Source organism: Falco biarmicus, chromosome 7 (genome assembly GCF_023638135.1).
Source record: "Falco biarmicus isolate bFalBia1 chromosome 7, bFalBia1.pri, whole genome shotgun sequence".
Taxonomy (NCBI): domain Eukaryota; kingdom Metazoa; phylum Chordata; class Aves; order Falconiformes; family Falconidae; genus Falco; species Falco biarmicus.
This window is the reverse complement of record NC_079294.1, coordinates 37,887,779-37,913,176: the sequence shown is the minus strand read 5'-3', so window position 1 is coordinate 37,913,176 and position 25,398 is coordinate 37,887,779. Positions and strand designations below refer to the sequence as shown.

At 37.7% G+C, this 25,398-nt stretch overlaps 1 protein-coding gene across 1 annotated transcript in view; it reads right to left on the bottom strand.

The window, feature by feature from the left end:
- The window catches only part of TDRD9 (tudor domain containing 9), a 60,488-nt gene that overhangs the window by 23,424 nt on the left and 11,666 nt on the right, over positions 1 to 25,398 (bottom strand). The window contains 16 exon segments of the mRNA XM_056345987.1: positions 853 to 897; positions 3,456 to 3,519; positions 4,001 to 4,064; positions 4,148 to 4,250; positions 4,252 to 4,311; positions 5,007 to 5,138; positions 5,521 to 5,618; positions 8,729 to 8,833; positions 9,472 to 9,529; positions 10,205 to 10,289; positions 10,444 to 10,498; positions 13,655 to 13,713; positions 14,413 to 14,502; positions 16,604 to 16,612; positions 20,318 to 20,487; positions 23,901 to 23,981. Of these exon segments, the coding sequence (XP_056201962.1) occupies positions 853 to 897; positions 3,456 to 3,519; positions 4,001 to 4,064; positions 4,148 to 4,250; positions 4,252 to 4,311; positions 5,007 to 5,138; positions 5,521 to 5,618; positions 8,729 to 8,833; positions 9,472 to 9,529; positions 10,205 to 10,289; positions 10,444 to 10,498; positions 13,655 to 13,713; positions 14,413 to 14,502; positions 16,604 to 16,612; positions 20,318 to 20,487; positions 23,901 to 23,981 (1,278 nt within the window).

Below are 25,398 nucleotides of genomic sequence, written 5' to 3'. Positions count from 1 at the left end.
TCACAGCTTTCTTTGCATCCATATCAATCAAGTATTATGACATGTATGAAAACACAAGACATAATTACTAACAAACTAGACCCTGGTTACCACCAGGGCAGCTGTAGGTCATCTAGATTTTTCATATAAGCCCACAAGTCCAACTCCTCTGTGTTGCCACTACAGAATCTACTTCAAGATGGACATTTCTTCAAAAAAACTCAAAACCAAATGAACTTTTTTATCTGGATGTATAACCTTAGCAGAAAAGATTCTGGCCACCCTGCCTACTCATTATAATACACTGTATGCTATGCACTGGTGTTCATAAGGCATATTATCCTCTGAAAGAAACAGAGAAATAAAAAAAGGTTTTATCTTACATACACACAAGAAAGACCAGAGGCAGTTGTTGTGTGCATCCTACTGGGTTTTTGTGACTGATGCACATAAAGATCTTCCACCTTTCAGGTTTTGAGTTCAGTGTGGGGTTGGTTTTTTTTTGTGGGTTTTTTTTTTTTTTGGAGGGGAGGATATGTGTGTTTCTTTAAAAAAAAACACACAAGAGACATTTCAGACACTTCTGCATATGAAAAACATTTATTTCAAATACAGTTCAACCTCCCTTTTCAAATCTCTAACCACTATTGATCCATCTGTGAAAGCGACTACATAAGGGATTACCTTCAAACACTCAGCACTGGATTCAATGACTCATGTTCTCTCAAAGCCGATGTTTCTATTTATTTACGAAAAAAATCTAACTATTATAAAGAAGGATTGCTAGCAAAAAATCCTTTTTAAGAATAGAAAACACTCCAGCAGTGAAGTCACCAACCTTGAATAGAAAAGAAGAAATAAAGTTTAACTAACCTTGTGATGTCTCCAGTTCCCTTTTTGCGTGCAGGCCTGCTATGCCTGAGAAAGAAATGGTGTAGTGTTCAGGTATGAACTGCAGTACTTCAGTAATAATTATTACAAATATTAATGTGACATTTAAAACTATGAAGTTTTTTTCCACATCTATACTGAAGATAATTTTTTAACACTGATTTAAAAAACAGAGATGTCTTTGGGTTAACACAGACTACAAATATGTAAGCACAAAAGTGTATAAGGAAATCTGAACCACAGTAATGTAGGTCGGAAAAGTCTTCTTCAGATCAATTGTTCCAACATCCCACACAGCACAGCCAACTCAGATCAGATTCTTAAGGGTCTTGTCCATAAAACCCTGAGTAACTTTGACGGACCTCATGGCTGAACCTGCTCTGAGCAAGACTATAGACCTCCTAAGGTCCTTTCCAGCCTCGGTTATTTAATGATTCTAGTCTAACATGACACTTGCCTGGTTGGTCCCTAAGTAGATATAAATATTCCTCAGTCTTATGAATAGTTTTACTGTATTTTGTTGAGGGTGAGCAATAACTCTTGGTCTTCCTTTGCTCTTATTCGAGCATACAAAGTGGTACGGCTGCAAAATGTAATTCTAAGGACGCATTATGCAGGGCTGAAAGCCTGGCAGGGTTATAAATGCTGTACAAGGCATGCTAAAGAACAAGCTGTAGGAACCTAACTACTCTGCCTTTAAGTCTGCACAGAGGTCACAGCATGCATTGCTGCATATGCAGACTGAGTAGTTTAAGCACAACTGGATGAACTAATTACATATACGGCCTCAAACTTGCCATCAGCTCCTGCAACTGAACTGTAAACACAGCATTTCGGTCACTGAATTTCTGGACATAGCTTAGAGGTTCCGGATCTTAAAGGACTAAGTTCTGATCCATGTTGGGAGAGTTACAATAGCCATCTGATAACACAGCAACATACAATAGGTTAGCCACCTAGTTTTCAGAGAGGAAATGGACCGAGTTTTAAAGCACATACAAACATTCATGAATAAATATAACTTGGACACTTTGACTTGATGTTGTAATAAAGCAGGCTACTTTCAGAATCTTTATTTTCTCCTTGCTTTGAGACAAAAGTAAGTGAACCAATTGATCCAGATACAGTTCTGACATGGTTGCATCCCAGAAAATGAGGCTGGAAGAAAAATCAACATACCTAGAATACTAATGCAAATGAATTAATTTTTAGGCCGCAAGTCTATGACAGATTCCCACAGAATCCATTTCTTCTAGTTTGACAGCATGCCACCTCATAATACAGTTTTCCAGCTTACTGTGGATACTATTATCATAGCTGAATAGCCAGCCTCCATTTCCCTACCTTGATTCAAGGCTGATGTACTTATTTTTAATAATGATTTTGACATCCACCACTTCCATAGCCAAGCCTTATCGTATGTCAGGAAAAAACCCTTCACTTATTTGACATTATTTTTTTAAAAAAAACAACACTGCCCCTCTTGGAAATCATATCACTTAAACCAGGCTGATTAGCCTTTACTTCCCTGGATTCTTCTCTTTCTACTACCAAAGCTTTTGACCTTTTCTAAATCACTGAGATCTTTTCATAAGCAAGAGCTTAAAAAAAAAATGCTAATAATTCACAAAACTTCAGCCTACCCTGGAAGAAATCTAATCCGAACCAGGAAGTTTACAAACAAGCTCTTTCCCTGTTCTCTTCTCATACTCAGCCATTCAAAACATAAAGCTTTCACATTACACACCCCCCAAGATACTGCACAGGAAGCTCTGTTTGAATATGTTTGTTTTCCCGGACAACATACTGGTTTATAGAAACATTACCTTCAGATTAACAGGACATGAGGTAAATACAGCCTACAACAGGATAAGGGTATTCAGAAAACATGATGCTTGAGCCTCAGGATCAGTGGGTATGTGTGGCATACATGTCCATGTATGCTTCATAAAATTCTGACAGCAGAGTACAGAAAAACAAATCAGCTTTCAAAGTGAAAAAAGGCCAACATACACAAAATAGAATAAATTAAATCTGCAACTGAAGATTTTGGAGTCTCTGGAAGATTACAGGACATTACAGACCATCCATAATGTAAAACGTTGGATTTTGAAGAGCAAGTTCCTCTAGCAGAAGTCTTTCCCATGCTGCTGTATCGGCTCCACTTGAACCAGCAGGGATCGACTCCTGTCCATGGTACTGGGCTACCGCACTGCCAGGCGTACCGAAACAGCGCATTGGGACAGAATAAGATCCTGCAGTCAAAGCTGTGAAGCCTGGAGAAAGGACATCAAACTTTCCTGTACTAGAACTTACCAGTCCAAACTGCCCCCAATTAACTACCAATAGCTACCAATGTCACCACATCTCTGGCATTTTATTTTTGGCTATTACAACAGAGACAATCAAAACTACTAGTGCTACACAGTAAGACACGACCTTCAAAAAGTATCACTAAGTAGCTAGGTAATGTGATGGTTTTAACAACTTCAAAGCACAAATGCTGCACTGATACTACAAAGGTGAGAAGCTCCATCTTGGTCTATCATATTTCACTGGAACATAAGCCAGAACAAAAGACTTACCTTAAATGCATTCACAATTGCAATACAGTCACTCTTACTATTGTCAGCAAAACACAGTTTTTTCCTGGCAATATAAACCAAAAGAATGAACAATGTTTTTTTCAAATATTGAACATATTATACAGCTCAGAATGCTACACTAATAACACCTTCCAGGACTATTAATAAACAAAGTCAATACATTTCTTGCAATTATTTGTTCTTATTCACATCTCCTCGCTAAACTGTGTGGGCACAATAACAAAGAAAATAATACTTTCTGTTTTAAAAAAATGTTTTAACAGACACTGCCATATGTTCACATCAGACAGGCAAAACTGAAGAATCAGGTCTTGTACTCAGAAAAGGATGTTAGCTCTGTGATATTAATTAGTTAACACAAATAGCTATCAGTATCTCAGCTGCCACGGAAAAGCTTCTTTTAGCACTGCCTGGCACTTTTGATAGAAAACAAGACTCATGACATGGAAAATTATATTTAGTGGTCAACTTAGCCCTCTACCCACAAATGTTGTCAGAAAGTTGTAAAATGTCTAGGGTAATACCTGTGTCCATGAACATGCTTTTTGAAAGATACTGCAAAAAAACTCCACAAAGACAGTGCTGCAGCTACAACAAAAACAGAACAAAATGAAAACTTGCATATCACTTGTTTTTAGAGAAATGTTCTCACATATTCTTCTTTCAGTTACCTATAATAAGGCATTCTTCTAAGCACCTGAAGACATGCCCGAGGACTATCAATTTTCCAAGATGCAAATCTACTGGCAAGTGTGCCAATACCATTCCTAAAAAAAGTCAGCTCACCATCATGTGGATTTTCTTCTGTTTGTGCACAAGTTGTAAGTGCTCCCAGCTAGAGAAATTAAAATGTATTCACTTGTGAAATTTGATAGAGTAAATAGAAGACCAGTTTGTAAGAAAAAAAGACAAGCAGCAAGCAATTATCTCAAAGTGACATCGATTAGTATCAAAACTGTAATTAAATTGAAGTCTTAAATCGATTTTAAAAGCCTAGTATTTTGAAACCAAAGCATCTACTATATATACTGGTCATAAAAGCAAGCTAGAAATGATACAAGTGGCTTTTCTTATGCATTTCTTGGAAAAGAAGAAGTTTAGTGTAATCAATGTTTTACCCCTTACCAACCTTATAATTGAAAAGTAGAATTACCAACCTTGCACAGGTCAGAAGAGGATCTTCAGGTTGACCTTTATACATCATAAGGTGTCAGAGTGTGATTTTACTACTTTGTGTAAGTGAAATTGTTTATTAATGAGTTCAAGTTCTCTTAATTTTTTCCCCTATTCTTTCTTGCCACAGATGCTAGTTCATAGTGCCATTGTTCCCTGATGAAATTATAATCTTATTTTAATGAAGTAACTGAAGAGGATAGTAACCAAAGAACAGTCCAATGCAAGAAAGATTCTCTAGGTATAGTTCTTATCTCAGGTACCAATTAAGGCTACTACTACCTTAAATACTGAGAAACACACTTCTACAGTACATTTTTATTACCTTAATTTTAACAGCATTAAAAGAATGCCTACCTCTTTCAGCTGTAGTATGGTACGTTCAATGTCACCTGCACTGGGTGGAGAAAGAGCTGTTGCCAGCAAGGCTTTTGGTTCCCCCATATCAAGCTCTTTTATTCTTAAAACTGTAGAACCCAACTGACAATGCTGAAACGAAGACAATGTTACTGTTACTTTCCCACCATGAGAAGTGCGATACAGTGTTTTATATGATAAATAAGTTAAAAGTTTACAACTTATTAAAAATGGAAATTTATTTTGTGTAACTAAGGATATTTTTATTTTTAACAGATAGCTTGCTTCTAATCCACATCCATTTTACTGCTATAATGCATCTCCTTCTAATGGGGAATGGTCCTTGTGAATAATTTATCAACTTGAATTCTATGCAGTGTTACAGTTACTAGTAACTATTCAAATCGTACACTGTCTTCAGGAAAAGTAAAGCAAAACTTTGTAATGTCTCTGCTATGACCACCTGCATTTAAAAAAATGAAAATCAATCTGAAATGTTCCCCAAAAGTCTTACCAGTATCTCAGGTACTGACTTCTCTGGAATAAAGTCTGTCCAGAAGTCCTTGTTTACAAGCCTGTAACAATACCCCTTGGAAACACGTCCAGCATGACCTGCACATAAAAGAACAAATGACCAAATTTTAAGCTGCCTGATTTTCAGGCTTTTCAAAACGCATCCACCTACAAGCTTGCTGGGCAGATGAGCAGTATGTGAAAGCTGATGCTGCAGGCTGACCAGTATTTTGCTCTTTTGCAGCAGACAGGCCCAATTGAGACATTCTCTCTATCCTATCTCTATCAGATGAAATCATTTTGCTTTCAGCAGTAACTAACAAAAGAGTTGCTTAAACTATTCACTCAAATACCTCTTTTGTATAACTTCCCTCAAATCAGCACTCATCTTTCTCAACTGAAAATACAAGACAAGCTCAGTGCTAAAATACACTTCTTCAAAACCAGGAAAAGGCAAGTCCTATCAAATCTTAATTTAATATAGATAAATACGTCAATGCAAGTTTTAGCATACCCTCAAAATGAAGATTCTATATGCAGAGTAAATATGCTTTGTGTTTGTATTTCTTTACACAAATGAGTATATTCTGATTTCCTATTTGACTCTATAGCTAGCAAAAAACTTCTATATTGAAACAGAGCAAGGTCTTAAAGGATTAGTCAGGATGGGTTTTGGTACCATGCTCTGGGTGATGCTCATTCTGTTCCACTGACAGTACTAAAGTAAGAGATAGTAGGAATGTACTCTGAGCAATCTAGTAGTCATAAATAAAGATAAGGTGGGCATTTGAAGGAGATGAGAAGGCCATGCAAGCTCCAGAAACAAGTTCAAGTGAGGAAGAAGATTGAACAACCACCCAAAAGTCTCCCCAAAAGACAATTCTGGAAGACTCTGCCTCAAGCTCTGCCTAAACCCTGCCTATTATGAATATGATAATTAGATGTTCAAATTAAATGCATATGTATGTAAAGATGTTGTAACCTTTCAGGAAAACTGTATGTTACCTGACTTTTCACTAAAAACTTTGGAGCTAGTTTGTCTGGTGCTCCCCAACTTTGTCCCAGCTAGCTCCCCAACATTACACGAAATAAATACCTTTGCTGCTTAAAGAAAAAATTAAGTCTCTGTGCAGTTACTCTGTGCTGGTTTTAGCATCAATATAAACAACTTTTGAGATACCATGATGAACAGCAAAACACCTTTATGATCTACTATTTACAGAAAACACACCAATTCATAAAGTCTGTCTTCGCAAATCCAAACACCATTCACGTCAATAAACTCACAGGTACTCCACTCATCAGGATACTCCACTGGAGAATTAGGCCATATTTTTAAGTCATATATATAATAAGTCCAAGTCACCTATACAAAACGCTGATTCTACTGGTTGCGTATCAGCTGGTTGTCATAACCTATAGTGATGCAGATTAAAACAGAAATAAAGCTGTATACTGGATTTGTGTGGCAAGGTTTTGGTAGCGGGGTGCTACAGGGGTGGCTTCTGTGAGAAGGTGCTAAAAGCTTCCCCCGTGTCCAACGGAGCCAATGTCAGCCGGCTCCAAGGTGGACCTGCCACTGGCCAAGGCTGAACCCATCAGCCACAGCAGCAGCACCACTTCTATTTTAACTTAATTAAGAAGGGTAAAAAACTGCTGGACAACAGCAGTCAGACAAAAATGAGAATACAAGAGAGCACCCCCTCTGCAGACACCAAGGTTGGTGCAGGAGGGGGAAGAGGTGCTCCAGGCACCAGAGCAGAGATTCCCCTGCAGCCCGCAGTGAAGACCATGGTGAGGCAGGCTGTGCCCCTCAGCCCATGGAGGTTAACTGCAGAGCAGATATCCACCTGCAGCCCATGGAGGGCCCCACACCAGAGCAGGTGGATACAACCAAAGGAGGCTGTGTCCCCATGGAAAGCCTGTGCTGGAGCAGGCTCCTGGCAGGGCCTGTGGCATCGTGAACAGGAGCCCATACTGAAGTAGGTTTGCCAACAGGACTTCTGACCCCATGGGGGACCCAGGCTGGAGCAGTCTGTCCTGAAGGACTGCACCCCTTCAGGACAGACGTGAAGGAAAGGGCACGTTGAAAGGACCCACACTGGAGCAGTTTGTGAGTAACTACAGCCTGTGGGAAGGACCCACACTGGAGAAGTTCATGGAGAACTGTTTCCCACAAGAGAAACCCCACAACAGTGTGGAAAGAGTGTGAGGAAGAAGGAGTGGCGGCAGAAACAACGCGCGATGAACTGACTGCAACCCCCATTCCCCATTGCTCTGTGCCACTCAGCGGGTAGAGAAATCGGGAGTGAAGTTGAACCCAGGAAGAAGGGAGGGGTGGGGGGAAGGTATTTTAAGATTAGGTTTTATTTCTCGCTACCCTAACTCTGATTTGATCCCAATAAATTAAATTGATGTCCCCAAGTCAAGTCTTTTTTAGCTGTGATGGTAATTGTTACATCATCTCCTGTGTACTTAATCCTGACCCACAAGCCCTTTGTCGTAATGTTTCTCCATCTGCCAGTTGAGGAAGAGGAGTGGTAGAGTAGCTTTGGTGAGCACTTGGCATCTAGCCAAGATCAATCCACCACAAGCTTTAACTGCAAAGTCATTATAATATTTAAAAATGAAGATATTTTCATATTACATCATAAAGATGTAACTGTTATTAATTTATTTAGTACTCTTCAACTGAAATGGAAACATTTGGATATTAAGAGTACTGTCTTACTAGAAGAGCCAATACGCAAACTTACTTAACCTTGTGCTACAAACACCGGTCTACGCTTGAAACACTGCTGTGGATATTTTCAACTGATTTAAGAGTGACAAATAGACATGAAAGTTTCTTTCACTGCTGAAACTCCCAAGTAACTAATATAATAAATACCTAGCAGTACCTACCTCCTCTTTTTAAAAATGGCCTGTGATAGAAAACGATTACTATTAAATAACAAATCATCCTTACAAATTTTACAGTCCCTGAAACATTCCTCTGGAAAAAATACTTGAACAAAATAAAATATTCAGGCATAGTTGTTTAATCACTGTTTAATATCCTGACATGGTAAGGAATTATGTTTTTTGTATAAACTATTCACGCCAAAAATAATCTGTGCTTTTTACTGTTAACAAAATGAAAAGCAACATCTAATTCTCCATGAAGATTAGCTTCTAAAATTCCTTTCCATTACCTGTTGTCATCTTACCTTTTCTTTGATTACAGTTTGGTTTAGATGCCCAGAAAAGTCTCAAGCTCTGGTAATATGTTTTCTCATCACAAACCAAAGTTCTAGTTAAGCAGAAATCTATCACTGCAATTGGGGGGGGGGGCGGGGGCGGAATCTAGTATTATTACAAAACAATTTATCCTCATGGCACTGGGAAAGAATACTGGTTAATTCTGTGTTATCAGAAAAGGAAAGTTTCAATTACTTCAAAACCAGTAACAAGAACACCAGATTTATAAACAACCAGGCCCAGGATACTCTGAATACTAATGGAATTTAAAATAGTTTTTAACATAAATATAATAAAGTTAGAGCAGATGGCAAACATTAAAAGACAATTACTTAAGCATTTAGACATTCTATATAAAAAGTTGCTTAATCTGATGCAATTATTTCAATATATAGTCAGAGTGTCAATAAAAAGCTTAAGGTACTTGTGACATGAGGTCTGATTCTGCTTGTTACTGCATGTAAACTATTTTTTTCCCCACTCCAGCAAAGATTAAAACCAACGCTCCACTCAGTAGACCTACTACTTGTTCATATGTTCAGATTTAAAACCGTTCTCTGTCATGAAAGAAGGAATTCAGCAACTGTCAAAATTAAACTCCAACAGCAACGCTTTGGGAAATGGTGACATGTTATGGAAATATAGGCTAGCAAACGTAAGGAAGACATTCCAAATACAGCATACACATGACTGTAAGATTTAGATTACTTACCATATTTAACGTCAGGAAGTGTTACAGAGCTCTCAGCTATGTTTGTAGCTAGAATAACCTGAGTTTTGAAGCAAAAATGAGCAATGAATGCATAAAGAAAAAGTTAGTGGTTTATGTGAAAAATCCAGCTTGCTATTAAGAAATCTAAGTGTAATGGCAACATAGTATTTCTGCTCTGCATATTAAAAAAAGCAAACACAAGAAAACCTATTTTCTTGTCCTAAGACCATAGAAGCATAATAAAGTAGCATAGCATATGACAATATAGAGGAAGAATGGAAATATTTCCTTATGCTTTTGTCCTAACAAAACAGCACACGATGAGCAGTGATAAATAAACCAAGACACTAGCCAAAATGCGGGGTACAAAGCAGGCAAGAGACCCCCATTCTGGGGGACTGCTTTACTATGCAGTGCCACCAGCAGCATACTACTGTCCTGCGGGTACAAGAATCGGCATGCACAAACTATTCTGAAGGATAAAACCAGTGTCGTGCAATAATTGAAAGATAGCTTCCTGTTACTCCACTTCTCTGGAGGTCTACACACCAGTTAAAGCAGCAGCTTGGTAAGAAAGGCAATCAGTTCACATCTTGAAAAAACACAACTGCTTTGCCCTTGCACAATGGTTTGAGTTTGCACTGCTAATAATAGTTTTATACGTTATTATTTGCTATTGTTGCTCCAGCAAAAGGTTTCATGCACTTAAAAGTAATGATTCAACAATATTTACTTTTCTGTAGCCAGGAGCTGTATCCAAAATTACACTGCTTTGTTGGTTTAATGTCAGATGTGAGTGAAGCAGGTACACTTTCCACCTAAGGAAAACATATTAGTGAAATATTTACTGATGCAATAATATAAAAATTAATTACACCTCTGTGCTAAATCATATTATGTACTTCAAACTCATACAGCTGATGGATTAATTTTCAATTTTAATTGAACTGAAGCAAGTGTGGTCTAACTTACCTTTTCTTAAACACATCTGAGAGACATGAACGCATGTAGTTTATTTCACTCAAACCTAGGGAGAAAGTAATCAAGAGTCTGTTTTCTTTTCAGTGATCACTAACAATTCTATAAACCAATTCTCATGTCTACTTAAATTCTTAATTGACTTTCATTATTACCTCCTTTTCACTGTATAATGAAACAGCAGAAGTGTTAAATGATAAATGTCATAATGAAACACAAGGGCAATTTCTCAAGAGTTATTTTACGTAATTTTACACCTAAAGGAAAGTATCATATATCATATACAAAGGTTATCTGCCAGTGTCCGATTATTAGCCCTTGTTTCAGTTCCTTACAACTGACAATGCTCACCACAAGCTGAATGTCTGGCTCAGGATAGATTTGGGTATTTCAGCCATAACAAGCTGTTTCCAAGAGCAGGGCCAAAGGAATTTTTTTAAAAAAGAAATTAGCTATTTCTGCCTTAGCCATCTTACCTTTGGCAGTTCCAGCGCCCATTCTCTGGGCCATGGATTTCACATCTGCCTGAGGAAATCTTTTGACTAAGGGATTTTTGCTGTCTTCCTGAATACCTCCACAGACATAAACCTTTCTGAGAAGCCCAAAAATCTTACTGAAACTTCAATTCCAAAAGCCCCATTTTCAAAAATCTGTCCAACATTGGGCTTCTGTGGTTGGACGTTAAAAGTAAAATTATCACATAACTGCTGCACAGGATTGCTGTGATTTTCAGTGATGCTAAATGCAGTTTGAACACCTGGACGTGAAAGTTCTTTCACTCTTTAGATGACCATTACTTTACTTCAGAAGTGAGAAGGAAGGAAGGAAGACAAAGAGATTGACAGAAGTAGAGCAAATAAAAGCTTAGGACAGTAACAGCAGAATCCATCTGAAAGAAAACCCTGAAGCTTTAAGCTATGCAATTCCCTGCCATTACCAAGCGTATGCAAAGCACAGAGAAAGGCTGTCCCCATCTTCTTCAGGCTCCACAAGAAGATGACAACCTACTGCTGCTTTCATTTAGCCCAACAGCTAGTCTGACAGAAGTAGTTATATACTTGAAGGCGTAGCTCAGTGATGATTCAGTCAACAGTGTCGCACCTCTTTTTCCAATTTGTTCTTTAAAAAGTCTAAAGAACTATATATCAACGTATATTCTCAAGTAACATTAAGGTTGCCATGTCAAGCACTCAAAAAAACCGCCAGAATTAAGACTGGTTGTGCAAACTTAATGCAGCTCTCTGGGAACATATTTATGCACATGTATTAAAAAAATAAAACAATGTACAGTTCCAAACACGGCACTTGGTATCCCCTAATACCTAGGGACAGACTAGCTCTGGAATCAAAGGAGAGCTGTGTAGGATAATCTGTAAAGAATCAGGCTCAGTAATGTTAAAAAAAGATATTTAAGCACCAAACAAGACAGGCACTTACAACAGGAAGTGAAAACATGGCATCCTACTTGAGACAGCTGCAGCTGCTCTTCTGAAGTGGATTCTGGCCCATCACCGAGTTCCACAAAAACCGTGGGCAAAAATCACTTAAAAGTAGTCCTCAGCACAGCACTACTCCTTCTGGCTGCTGATGCATACTCAGCTTGAAATTTCAATGGGAGTATTAGTTTGAATGTACAAAATGCTATGTAATTGTAAGCACTCAAAAGATCTAGGCATCTCAAATCAGTGTCCTAAATGTGGAGGTTATTTTTACCCAGATCTGTCTCAGCTGCCCTCTTGTAAACTAAGGGCTCTCCTCTCCTCTTCTCCAGTTCTGTATAAAGACTATTTGTGAAGAAAATTTCAACAGGTATTTGCTAATCCTGTGTTCAAGAACAGTCTTGAGTATCCAGTTATAAAACAGGCCAAAGTCAAACACCAAACAATAAAAAACCAAAACTGAGTACAAGCTAATTCAGAAAGCACTGCCTACAGAGATCTTAATGAATTTACCAAAAGTATTTAAACAAAAAGTTTCATTTTATCAGCTGCAGTTACAAGACATCAAGGATAGCAGCACACTAAAAAACACCTCAAAGGGAAAAATAAAAAAGATTTGGGAATTGAAAGTGCTGAAGAGCAATTTCAGCCCTGAAATGAAGACCCAAAAGAGCCTGAGGAAGTCTGAAAGTACACCCCAGACAAACGGCTATATGAGAGGCCAGAGGCAACAAAGGTGGTCTCCCTACTTTATTAATCGCAAACTGGAATGCGTCCTACACTGACAAGATCAAGTACTTTCTCTGACCCATTGATTTAATAGAGGGTAACTCCAAGAAAGGCAGCTCTAACAGCTTGTAGCTAGCAGGGAGCACCCTCCACTGAAAGCTACCCTACAAGTGCGATATACCTTTCTGCTGGCGTGCGGTGTTTCTAGCCCTAGTGCTAGCATGTCTACTTCTAAGCTCAACACAGCAGGGAAATGACATTCATAAATAATTTACAGAGAGTTAGAAAGCCCTGGTAGGGATAGATCTCACTGTGCCCAAGGAAACAGCTGCTCCTGACTCCAAGGTGACACCACAAGAACATAACAAAGTCTTCTCAAAAGTTTTCAACTAGCAAACTTTCATGCCCATGAAGTAAAACAATAACTGAAACCACAAGTTAACAGATTTGTGATGCTTGGGAAACCTAGTCTGCAGCCTAGTTACACAAAAAGTTGTACACTTTTTTGGCTGTCATTCTTACTTGAACATCTTAGCTAGATTTTAGAGACAGTGTAAGATAATTTAGGTTTATATAACCAGTTCTCTGATCATTAATTGCCATGTCATTGTGTGTGCTTTTGAGCATTCCCTACTACACCAAGGTACATGGAAAGAAAAAAGTGAATTTTAATTTTTACAACAAGAATCTAAATAAAGACTACACTATATAAGAAAATGTCTCTAAAGACATCCTAGGAACCTCATACAATATTTAATAACTACTCTAAAAAGAATAAGTAATTGAATTTCTGTGAATTAACTGTAGAATTAATTTTATTACTGTAACTTCATTTTTAAGACAGACGAAGTCTTCATTTTTGACTCCCAGGTCTTCCAATTATTGCCACATTTAAGCAAGTCCACAAGAAAATACCCAAATATAGACCTATCAACTACAGTTAAATGTATGTTTAATAAATACCTGGAAGAAGTGCCAAAAGAAAGCTCATTAGATTATATATAAGGAAAAAGAAAGTTATTAAGACATACACTCACCTGGTAAAAATACTAGCACACTTCCACATTTTGATTAACACTGAAGTTTTTTTTTCTCCCTAAGAAGAACATGCAGTTTTCATTAGTTTTACAACCTCAGTCTACTCTACTACCCCAAGTTGTTTTACTCTTAAACAAGCAGCAATGCACTTTTTGTAACATGTATTATTTACACTTCCTGAAGAAACAGAATTCAAAACATTATTAGCAACCATTTTTTCTGAAAAACATGATATATAAAAATTGGAACTTCAAAATTATGTCAAAACAGAAACATTCTTATTTAGCAAGGACATTAATCAAATTTGGTTACCAAAGATATTAAAATAAAAACGTAGGATACTACTGCCAAATTTATGCAAATTTATTCAATAATTTTTCAAGCACATGTAACTCCTGTATTCTAAAAATAACACTGGACGCCTTTAACAAAAGCCTAGCATGCAAAAAAGCTAATCATTATCAATAACTACAGGTCATGACAAACTTAAAGGGAAACACCTTCGATTAATCTGTTACGAGTCAAGAAGCTAAAAATCACCTTAGCATAATACAGAACTCTTATTTTTTGTTGTAATTACTCCTGAAGTAAATTTTTTTAGGCATCTTGAAAGCCTCTACTCTCAAACTATATAATGAACAGAAGGTATAATATGCTAAAAAGTATACAGTAAAAGCATGCAGTATGCTGCTGTTCCTTAATTAACGTCTCACTCCCCCAAAGAACCACTGATTCCAGATCTTGAACTGTACCTTACCTACTGCTCTTCATCTCCAACTTATCAAATGACTCCATCAAAGACACTGCTACTCCATACATTTCCTCTACTATGACTGGCTGCTCAATTCTTTGAGAAGGAAGCTGTGTAGAGAGTTAACACAGTATAACAAGCTAAAAGACTGTAGATCATGTACATGTTTCTATTTGTCAGGTGCTTCTCAATTAAAACTGATCCAGCACAGAAGCTGTACGAAGTAGTAACTTAATCTGAAGCACTCCTTTCATTCTAAATATATATCTTCCTTCAAGCATCCTACCATTCTAATCCTAAAGAAATACTTCTGATATTTACCGGCTTAAGATGAGCACTAGCCCACACTCCATTCCCTAACATTTGCAGAACATACTCCTTACTCAGAACTGTCAAGCACATAAGACTAACCACAGGCCATGGGAACAGGATGACAAGAACGAGAGGAATTTGTGTAAGGCAGGCACCATCCTTCTCACAGGTGTTATAATGCAGGTCTCTATTGCTTGCCAAATAAATCATGGACCTCTTTCTCATGTAAATTACCTTTGCATTTAACAGATCCTGTGTTTTAGGTCACATCCTGTCGAAGAGCCATGGTTCTGTTGTACACAACACAACCATAATGATTCTGTCTACACTGTTTTTTAGCATTCTGTTCACAAATTCTGGGCTTTAATATTTAAGAATACAAACCTCAAGTCTTCAAAGCAAAGAGTAACTTCATTTCCTTTCAGTTTTTAAAAGCAAATCCTTAATGAACTGGACATGCTCTGGGAATGGTCTATAATTTTACACATTTTTCCCTTGCAGGGAAAATGGCTTTTGATCATTGCTCACGTTTTGTTCTCAAGGTTTCTTCTCATTCTAGAGGAAAACTCTTTACTGGCCTAACTGCTATCTCTAACTTTTCTAAACTTGTATTGCAGTGTAATCTGCCTTCCATATCATTCACATGGTTAGAAATCCTACAATAAAACTGTAATTCTCTCCCTCCTACTATTCCTTTGAAGTTCTTTCCTCTTCCCTCCTTTCACCCTCATGTGAAATATTCTATTTACTTTTATGCTGAAACCTAACAGTTTAAGTCATTCCAGATTTTCCCAAGAAAACCAATAGGTTCAAGTGATCATGCATGTGTATGCCCTAAGAGATCACGTATTTTATCACTAGCTATGAAACCTACACATTTACATTTATGCTCAACTAAGCATTTCTCCTAGCTGATCAATCACCTTCACCTGCTGCTTGATATACTACAATAGTAGTTTATTGTATTTAAATACAGTTTTATTGAGGCCTAGACTTCTCATTTCTGTTTTTAAGGAACAGTATTATAACTGAAGCAACAGTGAAAACTGAGCATTTGTCCTTTAAACATAACACTCCATAACAACTGGACCACACAGTTAACAATGAAAATGCAACAGCAGTAGTATTTGGTAAATATGTGCAGATAAATGCCAACAAGAGGTAAGATGCAGCTGTAGCAAGGGACTTCCAACAAGCATAAAGTGTAGGGGAAAAGAAATCATTCCTAGAAAGGAATTCAAAACGCAAGCTGAACATCCAAGAGTAGCACAACGTTTCTATGCAAAAAACTAAGATATTCCCGGTTCCCCTGTAAATGAAGCAGAAGGTATTTAGCAGTTGTCCACATTTCACAGGGGTTTGCTTTTATTTTAATCAAGCACAAAAAAATTCAGTTACCATATAAGCAAAAGATTCTGCACAAGTTTTCAATAAGCAAAAAACCTGAAAAAGATACATTGATAAAGCTGGAATGCATCACATGTGTACTGATAAAGAGTATCATTCATATAATGTCCTTTAATTGTCTGAAGTCAAATAAAATCCAGTAAGACAATGTGTAAACCTATGCATCTGAGGATTACAGATTTTGTATACAAGCTGATGCTGTATCGGTTGTAATTGGAAATAAGGAGTGCCTGGATCACCTACTTTGATCATAAGGAAACAGTTACCTTCCGCTGTAACGCTGCTGAAAAGCAAGCATGACTGTAGGTCAGGAAAGGTCATTCTAAGAATGCTATGTTGGTGGCATTGTACAGAACTGCCCCCATCACTCTGAAGTGACTCAGGTCTCGTCAAAGTTTTCAGCCAGCATACTTGCCAGCCTCTGAAGTAAAAGAACTCTTGAAGCCAACACGTACTCAGTTTGTGGTGCTGGGGAAACTGATGGGGACTGACAATCGATCTGCAGAGGATCAGCTGGAACTTGAACAAAAGCAAATTATGACTAATTCACCGACCAGAAGAATGAAGAGACTTTCTTGTAAAAGGAGAATAGCAAAGACTTACCTTATCTAACAAAGCAAAATGAAAGCCAGAAAGAGGTATTACTGCTACCTATAAACCTCCTCAACAGTAAATAAGAATGTAGGAAGAAGAGTTATTTTAATCTTTTCTGAGCTGCTCAAACACAACATTTTTGGTTTTAGATGATCCCTGCTTAAGTAACTGTCAAATTTGTCTTTTGAATTTTGCTACTGCTTGTACCTTCAGTATTCTTTAACGCGACAAGGCTTCCACATCACTCCTAATAAAAGGTAACGATGTGGTGGAACAGCAAAACCAAAAGCCCAGTCAGAGATGACTGAAATAACGTCACATAATCAGAACAGCTCTTGACAGCAGTTCACTACCTTTTATCTGGACTCTGACTTCAGTTACAGGGATACGAAGAAGTTTTTACATTTGCAAGCTAAAAACAGGACACGCATTTTTTGCCATTAGGTAAAAAGTAGACACAGGATTTCACAGATTTACTGCCAAAGACTAACAAACAGACCCCCTAGCTTACATTTGTAAGATCTTCTCACAGAATTAACTATACTATTAATTTGCATTTGATATCTCCAATATCACAGTACAGCAACAGGTAAGCATTTACAAAACTAGCTTTAAATTTGCCTACAGATACAGGCTCCATGCATTTTACATCAAAACCTATGTTTCACTGATTCCTTGGAGCTTAAGAGGGTGCTGATATGACACAGTAACGATCCAGTTAAATACACAGAACAGTGTGCTTAAAGGCCAGTATGCCATAAGAAAGAGAAACTACCTTTTACTAAACCCATACTCAAAAATTAAATGGTGGCACCTATAAATGACCCGGTATCGGGCAAGGGTAAGCCAGTGCTACATAAAGTTTGTCTCCCTTCCTTCCCTCTTACTTTTTATTCTCTCCTACAAATGAAGAAATTCAAGTTTTATCTTTGTTTCAGCTAGATGTCTATCTAGTCACAGCAAAGTGTTTACTGCAAACAAGCATAAAGAAGAAAAAATAATAACGGGCATTTCTATTTATCTTCCAAATCACAACTGCTATCAGTGAATTCCCAGATTATCCAAGACAAACTGATGAAAGGGAATTTTTACTTTCAAGCATAGCTTTGAAACACTATCTTTGACAGAAACAAGTGATACATTAAAGCCAAAAGCACTGCAGGATTCATGCAAGAATTCTACATTTATACAGTAACATCCAATTATTTTAAGATTTTTTGAGAAGGGACAAAGGTTCATACCTCATAGCAAATGAGATTGTTACAAAGGACTAAACTGATTTCCATCAAGATGCTTTAAAGGAATGAGTTGTGATTTATGTAATCTGATTTTATAGCTATTAATTTTATAATCAAAAGGAAACTTGGAAAAGATCTGTTTATCTAAAAAGCAAAGATTTTTTCTTTTAGCTTCTGTATTCTTTTATGTGAATTTTACAGGCTTTTATAGGCAAAAATAAAATATTAGGAACCAAAGCCTGAAGCCTGCACCTCAGGCAGTTAGCTAACCGATTTTGATTTTGGTATGATGAAAAATGTGCCCCTGCTTCCATATGGCAGCATTAACTCACTAACTGCCTTAACACTAAGGCTCTGCTTTCATTTTTATTAGTTGTTACATAAACAGTCTTAGGTCTTCTACATTTTTGAGTATTTTTACAATAGAAGTACTATTCAGAGAAAATCTCCACACGTAACACCATAAGAAACAAGATGCAAGACCAAACATCAGTGCTTTCTAATTCAATTCCTTCTTTTTTCCATATATCTTAAAAAAAAAAAAAGAGAGAGAGAGAGAGAGAAAAAAAAAAATCAAGTGCACTTATGTGCTTTTATTGTTGCCCTAAGGTACAAGTAATTTCTTGGGCAATCACACCCTTCTCCTACTGAACAACTGAATGGCTACAGCTAGGACAACAACACAACAAAGAATAAGATGAAAATTTAAAAAAAAACAACACCACAAAGCTAAATGCTCATATATACAGAGAAAATAAAAACTATAAAAAGGTATAAGCTCTGAAAGCAGTTCCTTTTGTTCATGGTCTTTGAGGTGAAAGGTGTGGCAGCTGACATTCAGCTATGACAAATGCAACCTGACTGAAGTAGACTTCTTATGGAATTTTTTGGTTATCTTTCTGTTGGCATCAATCATCAAAAAATCTTATACAAAAATCGTATTACATAATCTCCTCCGTATTATCTGAGCTGCCATACTAATGTATAAAAACAGATGGGCCAACTACTATAACTATTTATTTTATTTTTCTGGCTGTATTAAAGCTTCAGCAGTTCACAGGCTTTTGTTTTAGCTTTCCTGTGTCAAGGCATAACCAATACCTGTGCTATGTACAGCATTAGCAATCATTTTCTTCTGGGTTTCCCCTAAACTACCTGCTTGCTTTATGTCCCTAATTTAGTTTCTGCATAATTGAGAGATGAAAGCTAAATAATAATAGTATATTCACATACTGCTACTTTTTAAGTGCATCCTGTTTTCTTCATTGCATTAACACTGTAACAGTGTTTTGAATTATCAGAATTGACCAGTAATTACTCCCATGCCCCAGTTATTTTTAGAGTGGTTGTCACTATTACAGCCTGAGTGCATTTGTTCTACTTTGCTTTAACCTGTTTATTTTACCTTGGACCGTAACAGTCTGAAAGAGTTCAGACACTCAAGTGTCACACAGCTATATAGGAACTTCATCACTGTAAAACAAACCCCTACTATAAAACCAGAGATACCAGGTTAATTTAAACTTACATTTATTCCTTTGCTATCTCTTGTCTGTGCAGATACATGCTATACAATAGCATGTCAGGAGCTCTACAAATATGCTGTGTAGTTTATAAGCTGAAGACTATCACAGCAAATGAATCTTCAGCTATTTCTACCCTCCTTAGGCATCAGAGCAGCAATTCTCCAGTGCAGCCATATGAGCTGTTCAGTGGCCACTGGGGATTTAGTGACTATGTTATTCTAACGTATTTTTCATTACTCAAAATTACCTACTTGCCGTGGTGACCTACATGGCTACAACATAATATGTTCAAAACTACGGCATAACAGCTCTGAGACTATTAAAAAAAACAAAACCAAAAACAAACAAAAAGGGGAAAATAGGAAGCATGTGAGCCTCGGCTGACATAGAAGCCGACTTGGTAACATCAAACTTCTAATCATAAATGCTTCTTTTCTGATGACTCTCTTAATTTCCTAGCTCTTTCTGCCTTTAATACATAATAGCAGTATGAACCAAGCCAGGACATATCCCCCAAGTTTGTCACCTGTATTCACGTAGATCTATAAATCCTTATATGTTACTTTCTTCACAGGCTTTTACATTATTTGTCTTGGATGTAAACTACTGAACAAAATGTCATACTACTTTAAGTACTCAGTCCTTTACATTCCATTTCTGTTACATGAAAGAAAAACTAGGCTGCTGGTAAGAAGATTCCTGTTTTATCATCATATATTAATTCTTATGTAGAACTATGATGTAAAATTGGTTGTTGTAATTTTATCGCACAGCCTCCAATTAACTACTCCAATTTCTTGCTGACTATGTCCAAAGAAATAAAGTTATATTTGCAATATCTTGAAATGAACAGTGTGCTTCAAATCATCAAGATAATATTCTTCAATTGCATAATGTTTGCCTTCCCCCTTCAATACACAGACTGGATTCAGACCATTACGAACTGGAAGTGCAAAGTAATCAGCAAATTCTCCACAGCTGATGAAAGCAGACATCAGTATTACCTGTTAAAAAATTGCACAGCAAATGTAAAACATCAATTTCAACACAAAATGCCATGGAATCTCCACCTATACTTTATGGTAAAATGGTCTAACTTTGGCTACCACATGCATGTATACTAGGCATATTTAAGACAATTAAAGTTAAAAGCTTAAGACTTAAAATTTTGGTGGAGTTTTTATCATGTGGTTTTTTTTTTTAATCGTTTTTCTCATTTTTATCATGGGTCAGTTTATACAGCACCAGACTGGCTGGCAACAGACAGGGTTCACTTGTCTCAAAGGGGTAAAAGGCTTCTAGGTCAGGAGGTAAGATGGCTCATTGAAAGAGCTTTAAACTAGATTCAAAGGGGTAAGGGAACAAAACCAGACTTGTTAAGAGATAAGCCTGGGGGAGGCATGCCAGTGTTGGAGGCGGGATGGATAGAACAACTGAAGTGCATCTATACCAACGACAGAAGCATGGGCAACAAACAGGAGGAGCTGGAAGCCTTCATGTAGTAGGAATATTATGACAGTCACCATCACAGAAACACGGTGGGGTGATTCACGTGACTGGAGTACTGCAATGGATGGTTACAAACTCTTCCAAAGGGATAGGCAAGGAAGGAGAGGCAGTGGGGTAGCCCTGTATGTTAGGGTTTGTTTTGACTACCTAGAGCCTAATGATGGTGATGACAGCGTTCAGTGTTGATGGGTAAGAATCAGGGGGAGGGCCAACAAGGCAGATATCCTGGTGGGAGCCTGTTATAGACCACACAACAAGGTGGTCTGTAACACCTGGGAGAAGTCTCATGATCACTAGTCCTTGCTCTCATGGGGGACATCAACTCAACGGATGTCTGCTGGAAATACAATACAGCAGAGAGGAAACAGTCCAGGAGGTTCCTGAAGTGTGTGGAAGGTAACTTTGTGATACAGCTGGTGAAGGAGCCAACCAGAGGAGCTGCCACACTGGACCTGCTATTTACAAACAGGGAACGACACGTGGGTGATGTGGTGGTCAGAGGTTGATTTGGGCACAGTGATCACAAGAATTTTCAATTCCCAGAGAAGTAAGGAGGGGGGTCAGCAGAGCTGCCACCTTGGACTTCTGGAGGACAGAGTTTAGCCTGTTTTAAGAGCCTGGTCAACAGGGTCCCCTGAGGGACAGTTCTGAAGGGCCAAGGGATCCAGGAATGCTGAACATTCTTCAAGAAGGAAGTCTTAAATGCACAGGAGCAGGCTGTCCATGTGCTAAAAGACAAGCTGGTGGGGAAGACGACCAGCTTTGGCTGGAAACTGGGGGAAAAAAAGGAGAGTTTATGATCTTTGGAAGAAGGGGTAGGCAACTCAGGAAGACTATAAGGGCATCAGAAGGTTATGCAGGGCAAAGATTAGAGAGGCAAGAGCTCAGCAAGAACTCAGGCTGCCACTGCAGTTAAAGAGAACAAAAAATGTTTTTACATATATGTTAGAAACCAAAGGAGGGCCAAGGATAATATGCATACTTTCCTGGATGCAGGGGGGAACACTGCCACAAAAGATGAGGAAAAGGCTGAGGTACGTAACATTTTCTTTGCCAGTCTTTACCAGTAAGACCAGATACCCTCAGGGTACTCTCAACCCTGTCTTCCAGCTCAGGGGGGGCGAGCTCTGATGTAAAGCAATAATCTGCACTTGCCATCTGGCAGAAAACTCAGCATAGTTGGTAGGTGAACCATAACAAGTAGATCTTGTCCTCTGTGTCATAATCACTCTTACCACCATGTTAGTTGATGCAATGTTGAATTGCCTGCTACTTCTGAGGTCTGCAATGTCCACCTTAGAAGACAAACACCTCATACATATTTCATATCACCCTGAATTATAAATACTTCTTATTTCCTCTTAAACAGACCTCCTTGCATCCTGCTGTTTCATGAATTCAGGGGGTAGGGTAGCAGAATCTTGCATTTTCTAGATCAATCTGCTATGTGATCAAAGCACCCTTCTTCTACAGTTTTTCAAAAGGGGCTAAAAAGGGAAGAAATAGGAGACACTGGGCTTACTGTATAGATTCAAACTGAATTACTCGTTTCACTTCACTGAAACCCAGCAACTGAGTTCCTCCCTCCCCAATATTAAAAATAAATATTTCAAAGGGGGACAGAGCCCTTCACAAATGTAAGACTATTTTTGATTTATACAACATGAAATTGTCATCTGAAGAAACAACTACAGAGAAGGATATAAAGGATATAAAGTTTTCCATTGATGATTTTGTGAGATTTAATCAGAAGAGGGAGGCGGGCAGGGAGAATATCTTTCAGTAACCTATTAAAAAAAAAAAAAAGCTTTCTAAGAAGAGATGATATGACCTGTAGGGATTCCTGCCATTCATACCAACTAGAAAATCAGCATCAAGGGCAAACTTTTCACAAACTAAGTATGATCAAATTATTTGGCATTCTTGATAGGCAGAGCCAAGTGCTAAGAAAGCTGGATAGCTTCACCCTACTGTCTCTGAATTTCTGGACAAGTGAGTTTTTTTATTGGCAAGAAAAGGGGTAAAAAGTAAAAGATGTGAAGTGCACAGATATGCCCCATGCCAAATGGAAGGGTACTTTCAGTGAGAGTGTGCTTGGAAGATGTAAACACCAAGTTATCAGAGTTCAAATCAGTGTGGTGGATTGTACAGAATACATATTTCCTTCCAATAGCAACAAAACCAGCCAATATAGACTGAAGTTATGCCTTCTTTGAACAGAACAGTTCACATTAACTGAAGCACTTAAGGGACACATACAGTATCACAAGATTTCTGCAGTCACAAATAGCTACACAGAAATACACCAAGTTAGCCTAACTATCACTTGTATCTAGTTTCTTACAATTCATGAGTTCATTACTTTGAGACCACAAAGACTAAATAGGTCATGCTGAATCTCTGCAAACTGCTTTAGTACAAAGCACAGCCTCCTAACATGTAGATAAAAATCTTAGCCACATTTTACTGCCAGTTCTGCCTAGAAATTACAATACAGGATTCCTGTTTTTTTGCTATTTTTCCAAATATGTTGCCTCATTTGAAAAACAGCTCAGTATTTCCAAGAGTTAATGCTAGCATATTTAAGCAAGGATAAGCACTGCCCTCAATACCAAATACATAATTCTAGTCAAACATCCATCTTGCATTTTTTAGCCTTAAGCAGACTTTAGAAACTAATGCATTTTAACATGAGGAAAAAAAGTGTCTCAGAACACATTATAGCAGCCAGGGGAAAAAAAAATGCCCTTTAGCTTGATTGCTTATGAAGAGTGGCAAACTAAATAATATTTTTGTAAAAAATAATGACACATATATGGCAAGTTCTTTAAAACACACCCTTTGTAGATCAAAAACATGCAAAATATTTTTCTTGCAAGAGAAGTAGCAGAACATACTTTGAACCTACCTTTACAGGCTGTGAATTTGTACATAACAGTTCACAGACCACCAAAAGCAAGAAATCCATTTCTTTTGTACGCTCATGCACCTGGAAGATATTATACACAATTTAATTTTCATTTATTCATGCTCTTCTTTTTGACCATCTCTTCCTTTGCTACTTCGTTTCTTGTTTTATCTTTTAACTTGGAACAACAATAGAGGAAAACACACCTTTTAAGACTAGGCATATTATCACATTTTTAAATCCCAACACAGCTGTTCAGATGGCTGCAGCACCCTTTGAAAAAATCATAAGCCAATATTAAGTCAAGAAAACCATAGAATGACTACAGAACCAATCATCAGCTCTAGCCACTAGCTCTACTAGAGCTGACAATAACCGCTGAAATGATACTGAAGTTGGGTAAGTCAATTGTACGGGTAAGATTACAAATTATGCAGGCAGGGACTATACTGGCTTGTCTAAAAGCTAAGCAAATTGACCTGATGCGCCTTGTTCCCAGTGGCTTCTATCCACAATCAAAACACAGAACTACTTTCTAAAACATTACCTTCCACCCAATTCTTTATACATCCTAGCACCTGACTTTTCTGACTGCTCCTTGCAGTTCAATAAATACTTCTCCTCAGCATTATCAATGATGACCATATCCCTTTCTTGAATTACAGTTTAAATATATTTAAGTGCAGCAGCTTTTTCTGGAACTCAGCCTCCAAAAGGTCAACATTCATCCCCTGTAAGTTAATTAGTATATTCTAACATAATATAAACATACACTTATATTCAATACTGCCCCATTATGGAAGTGATTTAGCTAAGGCAGTTTTCAGGCTGGTCTTGTGAGAAGTCATGACTTTCCGACCTAGGTTTGTTCAGTTATGTTCCTAAATGCCTGCAGTACTCTAAGAGGGCTGGGACCTGCAATTAAGAATGCAGTGGAGAACATGTGGTTGTCGACATGGTTACTATTGAATGTCCAAGATCACTTTCTGCAAGGTAGATGTGGGGAAAAAAGTGGCATATGGGGAACAGGAGGGGGGGCTACAATTTTGTCTGGGGAAGCAAAACACACACACAGTCTTAAAAGCAAGGAGCTGCTGAAAGAAGTGACACAAGCTGATAATGCAAGTTCAAATCAGTGCCCAAGCAAACAAGGTTTGAAAAATCTCTGCATAAATCTGTTCTCCTGCATAAGGGGCCAGAAAACTTCACTCAATTTTTGTATCTAATTAATAGTTTTTAAAGGAACAATTTAACACTTCACTATGTATGCATCTTCTATTGCTAAATTTTTGCATCTTACATCTGATGTGTATTTCCTTATCTTTGGCTTGAAAATGTTAAGGTCTGCAAGACTGCTATTATATTAGAGTGATCTCAAATCTTTCCTATGAAGAAAACTAGAATAATTCTTTAGGATTTGGGGGTTTTCGCTTTCTTTGTGTGTTTGATTGAAGTCCTAAAGTTTCTTCACACAGAAGTTTAACTATTTGCTCAATCC